Source organism: Equus quagga, chromosome 3, assembly GCF_021613505.1.
Source record: "Equus quagga isolate Etosha38 chromosome 3, UCLA_HA_Equagga_1.0, whole genome shotgun sequence".
NCBI classification, from domain to species: Eukaryota; Metazoa; Chordata; class Mammalia; order Perissodactyla; family Equidae; genus Equus; species Equus quagga.
Window position 1 is genome coordinate 84,263,449 of NC_060269.1, and position 19,886 is coordinate 84,283,334.

A 19,886-nucleotide genomic window follows, 5' to 3' on the forward strand; every position below is an offset into this window, starting at 1 on the left:
ATATATACAGTTTAAGGATTTTTGGTTCATGTAAAGACACCACAAGGAACTTGAAAAGAGAAGCTACAAATTAAGAGAAAATATTTGGCACATATGAAAAGGTTTAGTATCCAGGATTTATAACAAATTCTTACCAATAAGTGAGATAAAGACAAGAAAACAACAGAAAAATGGACAAACAACTTGAACAAGTATTTTGTACAAGAGGAACTACTAATGGTCATTGAACATATAAAAAGAAGGTCAATTTTGTTAGTATCAAGAAAATCCAAACAAAGATTACAATGGAATAATATTTTATACCCCAAATAAGTAAGCATCGAGAATTTGACAATCTCAAATGTTTAGAGGATAGGGAGAATTGGAATCTCTTATATACTGTTAGGGAAACTCTAAATTGGTACAAACACTTTGTAAAACAATTTGTTAGTAGCATGTGCAATTGAACATTCATATGCTCTCTGACCCAGTGGTTACACTTGTAGATACATACTTTAGAGAAATTATTGTACATGTGTACCAGGAATCATGTACTTGAATATTTATAGCAGCAAGCGTTATTCATAATTACCAAAATCTGAAAGTAACTCAAACGTCCATTTATTATAGAATGGAGAAATACATTCTGAAATATTTACATAGTGGACATTATTCATCAATAAAAAAGAATGAACTGTAATATCATCCAATAACCCAAATTTAACTCGTAACAAACTTATATGATGAAAGCAAGTTACAGAAGATATTTAATATGATGCATTTTTCCTATATAAAGCTAAAAACTAAAAGTCAATGATATATTGTTTAGGGACACATGTATACATGGTAAAAATATACTTAACAATGCATCTTTTTTGTATAATTTAATACAGTATATTTTAAATATAGTATAATTTAATATATTATGATTAAGAAAAAGTAAATAAATCCTGTCTTATGAATTCAGCTGACTTGCTGTTCTGATCGCCATGTCTTATCAGTTAGACCATATTGTATCCATAACTTTTCTCAACCCAGTTTTTAAAAAACTAGATCTATCCATGTATGCTTATTTTCTTCGACATAAGATAGTATAGGAATATGAATTACCATGCTTTCATGAAGCTGAGAAACTTTAACAGCATCAAAATCATTTGCCACGGAAATATCGTGATCAGACAAAAACAGCCTTTATTTAAGTGTCTATTTTTAGATGACGTTCTGGTAGAAGCCATTCAAAATGATCAAGATACTGAAAGATATTCTTTACCTCAAGGAATTTTAAGTCGAAAATACACATTAATGCTACGAATGGAATTGTTGGGAATAGAGATTTAAATATTAACTATTAGATAAGTGTGAACACAGGAAAGGGTAACTATTTGAAATTGCATAAAAAATAAATAATTAAACACAAATCGCATGAGAAGGTAAATTATCTAACACAGATGAGTGAAACCTAGTTGCTATAGGTAGAAGTCTAACAAATGTTTTTATTGGGTTTGTAATATGTGACATGACTTACTTCTCTGATTTTTAAATGCAGACAGTAGAATACATAAACACTGTCAAGGAAAAGAAGGATCAGCCTCATTTCTGGTTGCAATACCAGTTATTCTATCATAAAAGATCCTATACCAAACTATAGAAAGCCCTTAATAACTATAGGTTAATTGACTGATTAGATTATATTATGATTTTTTTGTTGTTGTTTTCCTTGCTTTTCTATTTCTATCATGTTTTTCTGATTGTGAATATGTGTCTCGTTAAGTTTAATTTATAATCTTCCCTCTTATTTGTGATTGAGGTTTTTTGGGGGGTAGTGGAGGGTGGGAATGATTTGGAAAATATAGTATTGAAGGAAATGTTGTATGACTGTAAAATCAAATCACTACAAGTTCAAATCAGTATGAGATGTATGCCTCTAAATCAGTAGAATGTAAGAAATCTATTAGGCTTAAAAATAAAAAAAGTAATAACGCAAAAATCAACTTAAATGTTAAAGGACCAAAGAGGGAACACATTTTTTCCCAGAGTAGAGCCACTGAAGTCAGTAAACGTCTGCTTTGGAATATTAGGCTTCTCAGGACCAAATGTCCTTTTACAAATAAAGCTGACTCAGTCATTCATCCATCTAAGACAGATAAATTGAACCCCATGCAGCTTATTGTACAAAGTTCTTTTGAATGAGATGTTTAAAAATTCGGTTACGTAAAGACATAAAAAGACACTCTGGCACATTTTGTTAAAGAATGGTGATACTTGAGGCAAAAATAAAGTGAAATAAAAAACCAGCAAAAGCAGGAAATAAAGATTTAAAATTAAGAGGACCACACTAAAGTGATATTTAAAAAAATTAATTAGATTCCTCATGCAAATTCACTGGTTATCCTAATTACAGAGAATGCCTAACTTCAACAGAAGCACAGTTAAATTGTGTCACAGAAACCTTGGCTAAGTGACTATGGAGGGTGGAATATGAAGCAGGAAAAAGAAAAGTGCCACCATCCCTACATACTCTGCGTTTTGAAAAAACAGATCGATCTATTGATCTATTGATCACTAGACAGATATTGTTTGTGAGACTAAATGACAGTGTCACCTGCAGAGGATTTTCAAAATCCTAAATAGTAAAACAGTCTCCTGACTAAAAGAGGTGAGTAGATAAAAAGCAGAGGAGCAGATTGCTCCTGGCCCAGCAATCTTTGATCTCGTGCAAATTGGAAGAACTATCCACAGCCAAAGAACCCCTGGTGAGACTCGTAATTAAGTTTATGCTACTGATGAAATAAGCTCATTAAGGGATTTAAAAAATGTAAATATAATCTTAAAACCAAATTATCTGAAAATATATGTTTAAACATAGAAAATGAAGCATGGTAAAATGGTGACAGGCAGTATAAAGGCAAATGTAATGATCCCAGACAAGCATTTTGCTGAAATCTAGAAATCCTTTGTATCTTTCCAGATTCATTATGGTGTATGGAGAGCAGTTACTTTGAAGCGTTTAGCTTTCCATGGGTAGTAACCCTCCAAACAGCAGACCGCATTTGGGATTCTCTTTAAGGGTAATAACTCTGTTGCTTTTGTGCAGCAACATGTACTGAAAAAAGCTTGCATTGATTCTTTGGATTTTCCACATTAATAGTAAAAGGGTTGTTATAGGGAAAAGCAGACACCTTTGGTTACTTATGAACAAGAGCCTAGCTTGCGGAACACATAAAAATAGAAGATTTGAGTTACACGACTTGAAGTCTTGTGGCTAATGAACTAAGAAAAGCATTACAGATAAACTACCTACTGCGATTTGACTGAAAGGCTTTAGAAACCCAGTGTTCCAGAGAGCTAGTGAAAAGACTAAAGTAAAAAAAAATTCCATTCATTTGCCATTTGAAATGTATTCTGACCAAACCATGGTCCAATCATATCCATTCTTGTCCTGAACTGAAAGTGGACTAAAGCAAAAAAGGATGAATGTAAATAAAGACCACGATGAATATTTTCCTTGAGAAATAAAAGACAACAATCTAAGAAATAACATTCTTCAGTTATACTCGTCCTTAGAACTCAGATTAATAAATTGCCTGTCATCACTTCATAAAAGAGTGAATGTTTAAACTTTCATATTGATAACCTGTGGCTTGGACTGACACAATAGCATGAAAATACTGGGTCCTGAGGACACCCACTAGAAATCAAGGTAGACCAGTAAAATCCCCACCATAAACTAGCCAGTGGTATGTAATTTGCTCTTGGAAGTTGGAGAAGATTTTATGTTTGAGGGAGATTTGTTATGAATTTGTTTCCTGTAGTCCCCTCACTGAGATGAATTTCGGGGTTCAAAAAGGAACAAAAGGAAACCTGAAACCAAAGAGGCAGACATGACTACTTCTGAAAATTAACTCACTCCTGAAGAAAGAGGATTATCTGGTGACTCTCCTCCCAGCCTCCCACACCTCACCTAACTCCCACCCACGCCTCCCTGCTTTGGGAAAGTGTAAGATCTCAAATGACCATTTCTTTACCTTGTACCCCAAGATGACTACAAATTACAAACGATAACAATATATGCATGTGCTAATGAATTCACAAATGCCGCAGGAAAAGAACTAAGTCTCCCATGGGATTTAATTTAGAGAGAGAAACATTAATTAATCCTTCATAAGCAAAGACTTCATTCATTTTGTCACTAATTTATCTCATAAGGAACACTATTGTCTTAATTATAAGAGCACTATTGCACGAAAACACATCCCAACAGAAACTCACCTGAGCTAAGTTTGACCACTACTACCAGCAAAATTATGAAATTACAGCGTTGTACATCATTGTACGCTAAACCCCTCAAGGGTATAGTAATTAAATCCCCTCCAAATTCAGTGATGATAAGTGAGACAAATATTTCCTAAATATATGAAAAGTAGTCATGTGTTTTTAATGACAAGTGTTTACTACATTTGTAAATCAACCTGCTCATTTCTTTCTCAGCTCCATAAGTCTGACATACGTGGTCAATTCCTTCTCTTTTGTGTGTGTGTAAATTAGTAAAAAGTAATTTGTTTTAAGAGGACAATAGATTCTTAAAGGCAAGATCATATCCTAACAAAACTAGTTTTGTTGATGTCAATAATTAGGGGGAAAAACATTCAAATAAAGCCTCATTTGGTTCAATAGTTCAATTACTAAGTCCCTGAGGATAAATATGTGCTCTAAGGTTGTAAAAAGAGAATGGATTTCAGATAGCACCACCAGTCAGGGTAAACGTTCTCTCTGGCACACTAGCCTAATGTGAGAGCATCACTAAACTATCATGGATAACAGTGGCCAAAAGGCAGAAGCAACCCAACTGTCCATCGACAGATGAATGGATAAACAAAATGTGATTATCTATCTATTTATCTAATCTATCTGTCTATCTATCTATCCATCCATCTATCTACATCTAACCTAGCATCAATCATCTATCTATCTAGAGTGAAATATTATTCAGCTTTAAAAAGGAGGGAAGTTCTGTTGCATGCTACAGTGTGAATGGGGGAACTTAGAAGACATATGAGGTACCTAGAGCTGTCAAATTCATAGAGACAGCCAGTAGAATGGTGGCTGCCAGGGGCTGGGGAAAGGACGGAGGTATGGGAGTTACTATTTAATGGGTACAGAGTTTCAGTTTGGGTAGATGAAAAACTTCTGAAGATGAATGGTTGTGATGGCTGCAGAACAGTGTAAATGTACTTAATGCCACAGAACTGCACACTTAAAAATGGTTAAAATGGTAAATTTTATGGTATGAAAATTCTACCACAATACAAATAAATACAAACATACTAAAAACATTGCCGTGGAAAGCTGTAAATAATTTTGCATGCCTCTTGCCAAAATGAGAGGGAGTTGAAGAAAAAGAGGAAGAAATAAATACAGGAAAGAATGAAAAGATGGAAGGGACAAAAGGGAGCAGAAAAGAGAAAAAGAAGGAAAGGGAAGAGAAGGGAAATGAGGGGTTTCTCTCATCTTCATAGCTGTCATAAACACATGCCCTTTCCACTGCTTTAGGTCAGATTTAGAAGGTCATTTCTGGTGCTGAAGGACTGCCTGCTGAACAAGATTTCCATTCCCTTTCTTTCTCCACACATGGGGACAAATGAAGAAGAGAGTGCATTTCTGTCGGGAGATTTTTTTTTCTATTGTTGAATTAAGTGGGAGGGGAGGAGCAGGCGCAGGGATACCTGCATAAGTGAAGTAAAATAATAAAGACAATTTTCCCTGAAGAGAGAAGCATGTAACACAGGTGTTCACTTGTGGATGCTGGAGCCAGACTGCCTGCTGTTGGATCTTGACTACAGCTTATTAGCTATTAACTTGTCTATTAAATGTGGCTTCCTCCTCTATAAAGTAAGCATAAAAATATTACCTACCTCACAGGATTGTTGTGAGATTAAATGAGTTAATATAATATGTGTAAAACACCTGCTGTGCTGAAAATGATTAAACGATTCAGAGAGGTCAGTGGGATTTTTTATGCAGCGAATAGGTATCTAAATATCTACTATATCTATATATTTATATATCTCCCAATTTTTTTGCCTCACATGCAAGGAGAGACATGGCTCCTTTTTCACATCTTTAATAACCTGATAAATTCATCTTAACCATAATTGCTTGCTTATATCCAGTCAATAATAATTTCCAGAAAACCATTAGACTATCATGATTTATGCTCAATTCATATGATGAAACTTAGCCCTCAGAAGAAACATATTCAAAATGACTCTATAGTCTTAAAAAGTTATAAATACTTCCTAAATTTTATGAAATCTTTATTTTTTCAAACTAAAAAGTGAAGACCTTTTCCAAATTATTGGTTTGAGAGACTAGAATTTATATGTAGTTCACCAGTCTTAAATGAGAAAGTGGTCCAAAGGAAAGATACAAACTATGAAAGAATAAATAATAGAAATCAGAAGAATTTAAATTTAGTAAAAAGATTCTTGATATGTAAATCACACATAAATAAAGCATTAGACTTTTTATATTTAGTTTTGGCTAATATAACTAGTTAGTTTATTAATATAACTAACTAATATAATTAATATAATTATTAGTTATATGATTAATATTAAATTAATTTGGCTAATATAACTATTAATTTGGTTAATAGTCCAAACGAGAAGTTCGTCTTGATGCTAATCTCTTTAAGAAAACGACTATTTAAAAAGAAAATTTATGTTTGTAGTTCATTTCACTTCAGTGTTAAGTACTTTTATATAGTCCCTCCTTTTTCAAAATTCTATGTAATATTCAAACTGGGGTATAAGTATTAGTTTTATAAAAGAATCATGTAAATAAATTTTAGAACAAATTTTGAAAGGCAATCATGCAAAGATCAGATCATGGGGAATTTCTAATACTTTAATTGTCTGGTTAAGTTAGTTTTTAAAAAGAAACTTTTTTACATATCAACTTTTACAATTAAAATGTCTTTTGTCAGGCGTCATTAATTTGCCTTCCATAGTGGGCACAGTACGGTGACTGTAATTGAGTTTTCATGATAGATGACAGTACAGTGCCTCAGAGTCACAAATTCTTGTGTGTAAACAATATTCTCAGTGTAGAATTTTAGGAGAATGAGCTGAATGTGTCCCCATCCCAGGGTATGCACGGAGTTCGCTTTTTGGATCCAACCTATTTTCTAATGTTTAAAGACAATAATAGTGCAATTTTGAGATGCAGTGAATTAGATATATATATATATATATATTTATCAGTAACGATTCTTAAACTTACTTTAATATAAACTTTTTCATAAGTTTGCTTTATTTAACCTAATTTTATTCTTTTCTTTCTTTTCCCCCACGTTGTGACTTCAGCATATGCAGGAATGTTGTAAATTGTTTTTGTTCCAGTAGGTGTCAGGCTTTCCCAGGGCGCGGACCACAGAGCCGGGAAAGGCAGGCGGCAGATGCTATGATGCTGAATTCTACACTTAATCCAGTTTTTCCTGTGAACTGACTCTTTTAGCATTCCCCCCCAAATAATAAATTTTTAATATAATATTTTCATATTAAAAAAACAGAGGGTGTTGAGATACAAAAATTTCTCATTTAATCACTTGGACTATATAAGCACTTGTTAAATTCTAGCATGTGTGATAAAATATGTATTTGTGTATTCAGCAGTAATTTAGTGAATGAAATAAAAGGAAATAATTAGTGAGAAAAAATTGAGATACAGAACATACTTTATTTAGTATTAGTTTTCACTGGCAGTAATGTAGCAGATACATTTATTTCCCAAGAAAATAAAAATAATCTTTAATATAATGGTGTGTTTCTCTTTAGAATTTTACAGGATGTGAGAATAATCCCCTTTGGATGCTATTAGGTCTAATAATAACTTTGCAAATTACATATGATACAGATTGAATGCTTGTGTTGCCCCCCAAATTCACACGCTGAAATCCAAATGCCCAATATGAATGGTATTGAGTGGCGGGGCCTTTGGGAGGTGATTAGGTCATGAGGGCAGTCTCTCGTGATGGGGTTACTGCCCTTTAAAAGGGGCCTTGCAGAGATCCCTCACCCCTTCTGCCAGGATACAAGGAGAAGTCTGTAAGCTGGAAAAGGGCCCTCACCTGACCATGCTGGCACTGAATCTCGAACTTCTAGATTCCAGAACCATGAGAAATAAATTTCTTTTGTTTATAAGCCACCCAGTCTGTGGTATTTTGTTAGAGCAGCCTGAAGGGTCTAAGACAGCACGTGAATTTAACTGATGGGATTTTTCACATCTAAAACCTACTCATAAAATTCACAGAAATAAGCAGCAAATCCATATTATGATACACAGAAGAACTAATCAATCATTCATTTTTGTAATTTTAACACAATAATTTTTAAAATGTGGTATTTAAATTTTCTAAGTGGTTTAATAAAATACTTGTAGAACTTATCATTTTAGACATTATATTAGAAGTCTTAATTCATTTAACTCAAGCCGAGTTGTATATAAAAATATATAAAGCAAGTTATGTGGCTTATAGAAGAAGAATAAACACATGAAATTCGAAAAGAAATCAAAATATTTGTCTTGTTTCATATTCAACTTTTATTTCCCTTCTGGCCCTTTTCATTAATATTTTACCATATTTATGACCATTCTGTATTCAAAATAAAATAAAACAACAAATGAAATTGTGGAAAACTCTCTGGACTAGCTCTGGTTTCTGCCCTCTCTCCTCCCTTTCATTAAAAAAACTCTCCTCAGTCAGGTGTCCATTTTCTAATAGTTTCCCTATTTCCCAAATTTGTGTCTCTAGTCTTGATCTCTACTCTGAACTCCAAACCCATCCAATAACCAGTCATTATTCCACAAGAGTTTTATTGAGTTCTATGTGCCTGGCACTGTTGCAGGCAGTGGATAGAACAGTAAATAAGAAAAGAAAGGTTCCTCTTTTCATGGGATGTAGGTTCTAGTGTGGAAAGACATAAAATACACAGCTATCTACAAAAATAGATCTAACGATTTCAAATCAGTGCTATGAAGAAAAAAAATAAGGGTGATAAGATAAGGATGGCAACTTCACACTGGGTCGTCAGAGGAGGTCTCTGAGGAGGGACATTAAAACTGAAGTCGCATGAGGAGAAGGAGTCCCTCATTCTAAACACTGAAGGAAGAGCATTCTAGCAAGAGCAAACAGAAGTTCCTTCAGATGCATATTAACTTGACGTGCTCAGTAACCAGAAAGAAGGCCAGCATGGCTGGAGGAAATGAAGTGGGAGGAAATGAGCTGGGAGTGCGATGGAAGATGAGATCATAAAGATAGGCAGGAGTCATACCAAGGAAGACCTCGTGGGCCACGGTGAGGATTTAGGATTTTATTCTAAACATAATGGAAAGCTACTGAGTAATTTTGAGCATGTGAACAAAATATCAAATTCCACAGATTTTAAGAAACACGTCTCTGAAATCAAGAATATATTTTGAAATCAATGGTATCTTTCAGTCACTATTGGTCAGACAGTAGTTGTTGCCATTGCCTTGGAAATACCTTAACTAGTTTCATTTGTATTTTCAGTATTCAAGAGTATTCAAAAGAGTGATATATAATTTAAAAAATTTCCATCTAAGTCTAAGAGATAAAGAGATTTAAAAGTTCCAAGAAATAGTGATGTCATACTTATTACTATGTAAAATAATGTCTCACTTAACAATAGATGAAGTCTTACATCCAATGAAACACATGAATCTGAATTAAAAGTTTAAACACCTCACATTTACACAATGTTCTATGTCAAATTTATTCAATCAAAAAAAGTTAAAAGATCTCTCATTTGTGTGGAGTATGGGTTACAGGAGGCAAGAGTGGAAACATATGGACAAGTGAGGAGACTAGTGGTAGATAATGATGACTAGGACCAAGATGGTGTAGTGAAGGTAGAGAGAGGCTGAGGGATTTGGGAGATACTGGAAGGGCACCAAGGGGACTTCCTGATAGATTAGGCAAAGGCTAGGAGGGAAAGAAAAATGTCAAAGATATATCCAAGATTACTGGTTATGGAACTAGCCACTCACTGGGACGGCGAAGATTCAAGGACATGTGTGCAGGGGTTGGGATTGGGGGAGAAGTTAAGTAGGCAGTTGATGTCCATCAACACCTCATTTCACCTATTATCCTCTTGGGGAAGGCTGACTAACCTCCAGGGTAGGCCGCTCACACTGTTATACACTCTCATAAGCTTCAGTCAGAATGCTTAGAACCATTTTTATTTAACATCTGCATTTGTGTTTCACTGTTTTTCCTCATGTCCTTCCCACTGGACTGTAGACTCCATGAGAGCAGGACAGGTGAGAGTTTTTTTCACTGTTTTACCCTCAGCACCAGCACAGAGCTGGGGACAAATTAGATCCTCAGCAGATACTTGTTCAACCCATAAATAGGTTAATCCTAATTTCTTCTTTTTATCCTGCCAATGTCAAGGTGCTTGGTCACCGACCAACACCCACTCTGCCAGACAGGAAACCATAGCTATGGGGTAGCCAGGAGTTCCTGTGGTACTAAGATGAGAGAAAGTACAAGATGACACAAAAATATGCCAGAAAAATTCTATAGATGTAAGTATTCCTTTTACTTAGAATCACTACAAGATTCCAAGAGCAGTAGGAAATAAACAACCCTAAATTAAAATAAAACCTTGGGGCCAGCCCAGTGGCAAGGCAGCTAAGTTTGTGCTCCACTTTGGTGGCCCGGGGTTCACAGATTTGTATCCCAGGCAAGGACCTACACACAGCTCATCAAACCATGCTGTGGTGACGTCCCACATACAAAATAGAGGAAGATTGACACAGGTGTTAGCTCAGGATGAACCTTCCTCAAGCAAAAAGAGGAAGATTGGCAACAGATGTTTGGTGAGGAAGATTGGCCCTGAGCTAACATCTGTTGCCAATCTTCCTCACCAAAAAAAAAAAAAAAAAGAGAGAGAGAGAGAGAAAACCTCAACCAGGTTTTATCATAGAGAAAAAGAATATTTCTTTGAGAATGGTTATTCTTTATATTGACATATTGATCCATAAATTTTACGTTCAGTTTGTTAAATATTTTGTGTACCTACTACAAGCCAGAGGCTTTGCTAGAACCGAAAATATGTCCCTATACACTAGGTGATCACAAGTTCACTATAATTATAATTCACTATTATAAGTGCAGTGATAGAAGAATTCAAAGAGAGCTGAATGAACAGTTTCCCTCCTGGAGGTGTCGTTCTTGGGTATAAAGGAAGCAGATGATGGGAAAAGAAGACCATGCCATCAAGAGCGACAAACAGGAAACACACAGCTTCAACAAATAGCATATTCTGGACCAGAGAACTACAAATTTTAATGGCCAAGAATTCACAGAAGATGAGGCTGGGGAGGTAGGCAGGAGCCAGATCAAAGACGGCCTCATATGACCAACTGGGTAAGGAATCTGGACTTTACTTTGGAGGCAAAGAACAGCCTCTGAAGCTTCATAAGCAGGGAGGTAAACTGGTCACTCTGTTTTTAAAGATCGGCACCTGAGCTAACAACTGTTGCCAACCTTTTTTTTTTTTTTCTGCTTTATCTCCCCAAATCCCACCCCCGGTACATAGTTGTATATCTTAGTTGCACGTCCTTCTAGTTGTGACATGTGGGATGCCACCTCAACATGCCCAGACAAGCGGTGCCATGTCGGCACCCAGGATCCGAATCAGCAAAACCCTGGGCAGCTACAGCGGAGTGCGTGGATTCAACCACTCAGCCACGGGGCAGGCACCTAAACTGGTCACTCTTATTTTCCCTCCTGGGACAACGGACTGCGCCTGCTAAAGGAGTGGAATGTAGGGGCTGGGAGCTAGGTCTCTGCAGCCAGCCAGCCTGGGTTCGAATCTTTGCCCTGAACTTTACTAGCTAAGTGAACTTGGTTAAGTTATTTAACCTCTCTGTAAAGAAATAATAAAATCTTCTTCGTGGGGTTATGGTAATAATTAAATGATTGAAAAAATATATGTAATATTATCTTCACTCAGAACAGTACAATGCTAGGAACAAATGCCAAAGTGTTGGCTATTAATATTATTATTTGCTAATCAAATGAAAATATGAAAGACCTCTTTTGACCTTATCAAGTCTTCTTTGCATCAGCACCATGTCCATAAAAGACAGACCTAAGCTCTCTCTAATACCGTTATCAAGTGCATGGCCTAATGAGTAAGGAGTCTTGGACTTAATGGAAGAGATTACCCAAAGAAAACCTCAGGCTCTCCAGGACCTCAGGCTGTAGAATTTCTAAGTACAGGTGGTACTTTTCTCTAGAAATAATTTAAGAGTATTTTCATTGGAAAATTTATGAGATGAAGTTCTGTTCAGCAGGCTACACCTTTAGTATCTTGTTTCCTCCTAACAATATATTGAATTTTAGAAAATCTGATAGATATGTTGGTGCTTACTTTTTATGTGCCTGTCCTTGGAGGCAGGAATTATTCTTATTTTTAAAATTCTATGTGTCCCTAGAGACTAGCACTGTCTTAGGTGCTTAATAAGCAATCTAGAAACAATCCTCAAATAAGTAAGGGTTCACAAACTTTGAAAGTGATGTCCTTGGATAAAACAAGCAGCATTTATTTAAAAACTAGTATTCATAAAATTAACAATTACTAGTTCTAGTTTTGAAACAATTATATACCACTTTCTATATGCCATATAAAATTTGTCATATTTTAATTTGAATTAACCCCTTCTTCTTTTGATTATATTTCCTATTCTCTTGAAAAATCTCTTGATGACAGCATCTCTAAAAACATTCGCAGTCATTTCTGAGTGCCTAAGAGTTCTACATAATTGATTTGAAAATTAAATAATAGAGTCTAACAAAATAGAATAGAAACGATCATGTAAGTGACTTATAAAAGGCTCTCAATAAATGGCATTTGTTATTATTATTTCATAGACCACATTCTGTTGTCCCTAAACATGAGAAAGATTAATTTATATCTGTTAAAATAGCTGTTATAGACAAAATCGACCCATCTCAAGTTGAATATTTTGTAATCTGTAGCATTTGTTTTATAGGAAATTGCAATTGTTCCGACTTCCACCATGTTAATAAATTTTTAATTAAAATCAGATTTACTTATATATTTAAAAAATTCTATAACCCTTGAAATACAGTGAAAAAATGGATTTGAATAATAAAGAATACATAAATACAAATCTATTGGCTTGTATTCTTCCCAGCGTCTCCTCATCTTTATATCAACAATAGCTTTAACTCAAGGCCTTTCACACGGCAGGTGTAAGCTACCGCCATTAACCTGAATTATGTTATATAGTTAGTAAGATGTTTAACTCAATTAGGCTCCCAAGGCATTATTTGGTGTCTTGAAATTATTTTATTATAGTTAAAAGGTATTTGAAAGTTTAGTTTCTTAACACTAAACTTGCAGTATTTCAAACATACAGATAACTCTGAACATTGAATGCATAAAACAGTGACCTGCATTTTTCACAGGTGTTTTGTTTGTTGGTTGGTTTGGTTTGCATTTTGGGTTTTTTTGGTCCTTTTGAAAGTCCTCTTTAATGATGTTCATTTAAGCTTTGTTTTATTATTTTACTTCAACAATTCAGATTGAATTTGCTCTAACTTTAAATCAAAATCAATTTGAAAAATGGGCTTTTCTGTTGATCATATTCACGATGATGAATATAACGCAATGTAACAGTACTGGTAAAAACGATTTGTCAAGCACCTATTGTGCGAGAAGCTTGCATTATTAATTTGAATCTTGCATGAAAACCTTGCAAAGGTGGTGTTTTTATCTGTACTCCCTGTACTGTATCTAGGAAGGTCAATGGACTTGCTCAAAGGCACGGATGCAGACAGCACTGGAGCCAGGATTCCCAGGCAGCTCTGCTTGGTTTAATCTTGATCACTGTATACTTTCCACAGCACCAGCCTGTTTCAATTTTTAAATCTGCTCACATTTCAACTGTATTGACATCTTTTTCTTTCATGTTGTGTGTGTAGTTCTGAGCACAACCCACATCCCCTTGAGTTGAATTAACTAAAGTCCCAATAGCTGTGTTGTTACATTGCTGGTGACCATCCTGAGCAAAAACACCTCTGTAAGTGACTTTACCCACTTCAGTTAAAACAAAATTGCTGCATTTTGTGTGCCCATCTTTTCCCCAGTAGATAAGGTAACACTTAAATACCTTATCTAACTAGAATAGGATCCAATCTCATCCTGAACATGATGTCATTTTCTGGGAGTGAGACAGTTTAACCATTAGCTTGCAATCTTATAGACCCTATAATCAGAGAGAGAACAAAAGAGAAGAATGTTTCTTACTTTCCTCTAGTTGTTTCAAAACTTGACTTTTGAGAGTTGGTTCTTTGGCCTCCACTGTTGTCCCCTCTGCTGAGGTATGTTTCCCGCGGGGATCGATTTCCCACGCCTCCAGCTGAATTTAGAGGACTCGCTTGTTGATTCAAGTTTTTGGCAAAGCTCTGAAGAAATTTCAGCGTGGAGTTGGGAAGGACCGCTGACGCTGCTCTAGGACTGAACTGGATGCTGGATTTGGGCAGGAGGGCAGGAGTTTGCGACTTCAGCGCCCCTTCTTCCGTCTCCTCTGTGGGTGTGAGAGTTTGGTTTCTCACACCCTCAGGAGATGCACTTGTCTCCATCAGAAGCAGTGTTGATTTCAGAAGACTCTCTTCAGAGCTTCTTGCCTCAGGAGTTGTGGCTCTCTCAGCTGACCCGGTCTGAGCAGTTGGCAGCATTTGGAGACTTTGTATTTCATTTAGAGGAACTGAAGCAGTAGTCATATTCTTCTGGGGGTTTCCATCTTCAAGTATAGTCCAAGTATGCGTAGTGTTGGTAAGCCCCAAACCCCCGCTCCATAAACTAGAGAGCAGGACGAATAGCCTTGCTCCCTTCATCTCAGTAGTTTGAAGTGAGAAAGCTCTTGTGAAATTGGGGCATAAAGTCCTTCCAGCCTTTTCAACAGCTGCTTCCACACTGATTCTGCCAAGAGAGAGCTTTGCCAATTTGAGATGGATAGAGGAAACAGTTTTCTGTGCTTTGTAGTGGACTCAGGAAGCTTGATTTCCTGTTTCTGTAGATTTTGTGTGATCTGTGACCTCTGGTAGGATGGATCTGTGGAAGCGGTGAAGGGTCTCTGACGGAGCTAAGGGTAAATGGGAAAACACAGGCAATTATTATCAGGAAAAGCCATGAGAAAAACATGAAGTAACTTTCCTTTTCTAGTACACTCATGTTTCATGTGTTGCTAATTGAAAAGAAATGTTACGTTGGTGATGGGGAGTATGACATTTTGTTTGGATGGGCTGAACTAAGGAGCTTAACATTTTGTTCTACCACACAAGGAAGTTGAGAAAAAGTTTTGTGACCTTCTTTTCCGCTGTGCCCCATCCAAGGAGCCACATTCTGTTAAAGTGCTTGTACACATGCACACACATAGACAAAAACATTTATAGTGTCTCTATAAATGTGTATATATATATATATATATATATATATACAACTCTATTTTTATAAATACACTTCAGCTGCAGCATTAATTGAAGTTAATCTCAGTGATCATAAGTAATAAAAAAAGAAAAGCATAAATAATTGAGTTATACAGGTACACAAGGAACTCACTTTAAATTTTGCCCTTAGAACTTTTACCAGAACTAATTAATGGAATGAATATCGGAATTTTACTTCCTCTGTTTTCTAATCCTGATCTTCTAGTGGTTGGGTGTAATCAGTATTTTACCACTAAGGAATGTATGAAGAAAAAGTAGAATCACATGAAAATAAATTGAAATGGGATTATATATAATGCTTTTGTACTTTTATTGTAGTACAAAAGTATACTAGCTGTAGATAACAGAGAACTAAATTGACTCCTTTTCTATGGTTGTTTTCCCAGTAGAGATGCTTCAAGGGATTTATGACTTCACTACTCTGGCAAACCTCTGATTCTCAGACTTCAATTAAGCTCTCTCATCTGTAAAATATTCCATAGCAGACACTTTGGACATATTAATAAAAGTTATAACAGTTCATTCATTCATTCATTCACTCACTAACTACCCAAAGCCTCAGTTGGCTTCAGCAAGGTACTCTTTTAGGTCCTGAGATTATAAAGGAAAGCAAGAATATTCTTGGATCTCAATTTGCTTATGGTCTCTTATATGCTATTTGAAGGCTAGATCCATGTATAATTAATCTTTCTGTCAACCTCTGTGCCAGGCATTAGGTTCTTGTTAAATATTCAGTCATGGAATGTTTTCTCTCAGAATCAGAAAATTGGAAACTTCATGCCTGTTTGGTTACACATTATTGTAGATATGCACTCTTGTGCCCCACCCTGGATGCAGGACACCAGGGTTTGAGAAAAGGCCTAATTTTTCTCTGAACTACTAACTACTTGGTCTTAATAGGTTTTCTCCCCTTAATGTTTGCTACTCATTTCTGTATTGATGACGTATTAGAGAACATATAATATAAGTTATTTAAACTAGGACACATATTAATCAGCAGCAACCCCGACTGACTTTGATATGGAGAACAAAGCAGCTGTCTCTCGGATATACCACAGAACAATCCCATAAACCTTGCATTAGTAAAGGAGCAAAAAGGTCAGCACACACAATTCAGACAGCAATTAGTTACTAAAAAGAGCAATGAAACTGCATAATTTTCACAACACAAACATGGTTTTCAGTACTAAGAAAAAGACATTACAGCTTCTTGATCTGGAAAAGATATAAGCAACCAGCTTTGGCTTAGAGTAGAACAGTAATTCAGAAAAACTCAAGTAAAATTTTTCTATTTAGTGTACAATTTTAAATCCATTTCCTTATATTTAGCAAAAGTAAACGAACGGAATGTCCTGAAAGTTTAAGGAACAATCAAAATAATGGCACACATAGATTTTTTTGCTTCTATGGTTCGAAAAAAACTTATTGATCCTGAACTTTAGTGATAAAGGGTCACTCATTGGGTCTACAACTGATAAAAAATAGCTCTCAAATGGTAATGAAAACTGACCGGAGCTAAGCAATTCATTTTGCTTCCTATAAGGTATTGACCAATAATGACTTTTGGTTACCCCCATCCTAGCTTACAAGTGACCTTGTGATCAAAAGGTTAAAGGTTCTATATCTCATTATCAATCCACTAAGCCATCTTGGGCTGTAGCTCCCCAGAGAATCCCAGCTCATTTGATGGTTTTAGGTGTATGGATCATCCCTTAATTGGAGACATAAAATATCTGTACTCCAGAAACTGTCAGAGGCCTAAGCTCAAATATTGCTTTCTGAGACTCATTAATACTCATCAAATAACAATTAAGAAAAATAATATTCCTGGAATTACTGCCTGAAGAATACTCAATCCATTCTTCTAGCTACTATAAATACTTTCCCTGGATTAAACTGTACCATCAGAGTTTTGTATACCTACACCACATCATTCTGCTGTATCCCCAATGCTCATTGTTTGTATTGAGTTACATTTTATCCTATTGCCATTCATTCACCTTGAGTAATTTTATAATAAAGAAACTATGAAATCCATTATATTATGGGCTATCAGGAGGTCTTTATGTCATTTTTTATTGTATCATAAACTTGGGATGAATATCTCTTGCAAAATGGGTTCTCTTTAGCTGATGAAATAATGGGTTTATTTTATTTTTCCTTTTTCCTTTATAATACATATGAATTAACTTTCTAATCATAGGAAAAAAACAAAAATGTTTATTAAGTTGAAACAAAATATAAACGTGTGTTAAAAGAGAACCTTAGATTGAAGAATTCGTTGTTTGAAGATTGTGCTAATGTATTTTTTAAAGCCATTTTATGACTGCAAGAGTTATTATTCTTTGTATAATGTTAGAGGTATGCACTAACTTCCACTAGATTAAAAGGATTTTTTAGCAGCTTCTTTCTTTCTTTTTCACATGAAAAATTCTTGTTTTCTTAAAATAGTTTAAATATTTAAAGTAAGATTTCATTATAGCCCTCTATAAATTGGCACTGTCAAAAAAATAATTGCAGAAAACAAAGTTCTAAGCCTTTTGCAATTTTATGTTGCTTGAAAAGTATTAAAAACCTGTTAAATTTATATATGGATAAAGGGAGTTATGAACATACAGAAAATGACTTGGGGAAGGAGAGAAACAATTTATATGTCATTCGGATGAGCCAAACAGTGTGGTAGATAAGTTAAATTTGGCATATTATTTAATTCTCTCAGTCATGGTAGGTAAGTATTCTACTCTTATCTTACAGATAGAAAAGTAAGACTAAAGAAGTTAAATGACTTCCTAGAGTAACACACTGGCAATTAACAGAACAGATATTTATGTCCAATTCTGAATCTGTCTACCATATAATAATACCCCCCCCCAAAGAAACAGTAAACATCTAAGTTTACAGAAATTCAGAGAAAATAATTTTCAAATTGTCTTAAATTCATTTTCTCAATGAATTTCTTGCTTTTATAAGTTTGCTTTTTACTGTTTTTGTCTTTTTTGGGGTGCCTTTTTCAATTCCTGTGCAATATTGTAAGGGATGACTTCGCCTTATTGTTGACAGCACAGATAACATACTCCTCTCACTTTCTAAAATGAGAACTCCAGGAGAACGGAAGACTGTTCCATCCTCAGGATCTAGACCAGTGTTTGGTAGGCATTCCATAAATATTTGTTGAATAAATGAGTGAATGAATGAGACTATGAATGTATTTCTATATACAATAATAACACCTGTCAGCAGGTTAAGGAGGGGGAATCTATTTCCCCAACTCATTGCCACACAAAAGAAAAAGAAGCAATCTAAGTAAATACAATGCGCTCACTCTATGAATACAGCTTCAACAGGCTCCGAGAACACGCTTTCCATCACATTGCCCCTTGTGGGTCCTTTCTAAATAAAATCGAGAGCCTATTGTTCTTCCTCCTCTGTTTTTAAGACAAATTTGAGATAGTTTATTTTGAAACCACCAAAGGCATATGAGAATCACAAAGCAAAGACTAAGAGCTATATAATAAGGAATAATTAAGGAGTAGAAACTCCAGAAAAATTTAAGATATGCAAATTAATTGAAATTAAAAATGAAATTCAGGTCTGAGTGGGCCAGTATGAAAGAGAATATAGACTATGATGAGTTACATAATTCCTAATACTAAGTGAGAGAAGCATATTAGTTTTTCAGGAAAAAGAAAACCCATATTTTGCCCTAACATTAAATTTTCAACTTTATAATTAAGAACATACTGAACACATTGATAAAAGATGATCAAATATCTTTCATAAGGAAATGTCTGTATCGACAGCTTATGAAACTACTCTATTGCTTATTCTGCATTTCCCATTTAGATAGAAGAGTACACTTGAAATGAAAGAGTTCATTCAAAAAGTCTTTAAGACTAACTTCTTTTGAACATTTTAGAAGTTTTAATATCCTTAATGGAAATATACCTCTGGCCATCAAGTGATTATCATTAGTGATTTCTGCTTCTGGATGTAGGAAATAGACATATTTTTCCCTATTCATCTTGTTAATTACATCTAAAAGTCCTAGACACTATATGTGAAACAAACATATGAAGACTCTGAAAGGCAGACAGGCTAAGGAACCCAAGGAACAACACAGCATTGAGTTCTCTGGATTTTTTTGACCTCATATCTCCCTCACGGGGTACTGGAGAATTTGGCAAACTAGAAACATCAATGGCACAAGTGATAAAAGCCCCAAGAAAAGCCAAAGGACCAGAAAATGGTGAGTGTAGAAAGACAGAAAACTTTTTAGACAATAACTGCTCTACCCCCACCAAACACCACAGAACAAACTGTGGTCCCACCCCGACCCCGCCAC

At 35.2% G+C, this 19,886-nt stretch overlaps 1 protein-coding gene across 1 annotated transcript in view; it reads right to left on the reverse strand.

The window, feature by feature from the left end:
• Positions 1 to 14,997, reverse strand: part of MMRN1 (multimerin 1) — a 60,591-nt gene extending 45,594 nt beyond the window's left edge. Inside the window, exon 1 of the mRNA XM_046657447.1 lies at positions 14,343 to 14,997. Within this exon, the coding sequence (XP_046513403.1) occupies positions 14,343 to 14,932 (590 nt within the window). The 5' untranslated portion in view covers positions 14,933 to 14,997. The remainder of the gene's footprint in view (positions 1 to 14,342) is intronic.
• Positions 14,998 to 19,886: the final 4,889 nt, after the last annotated feature.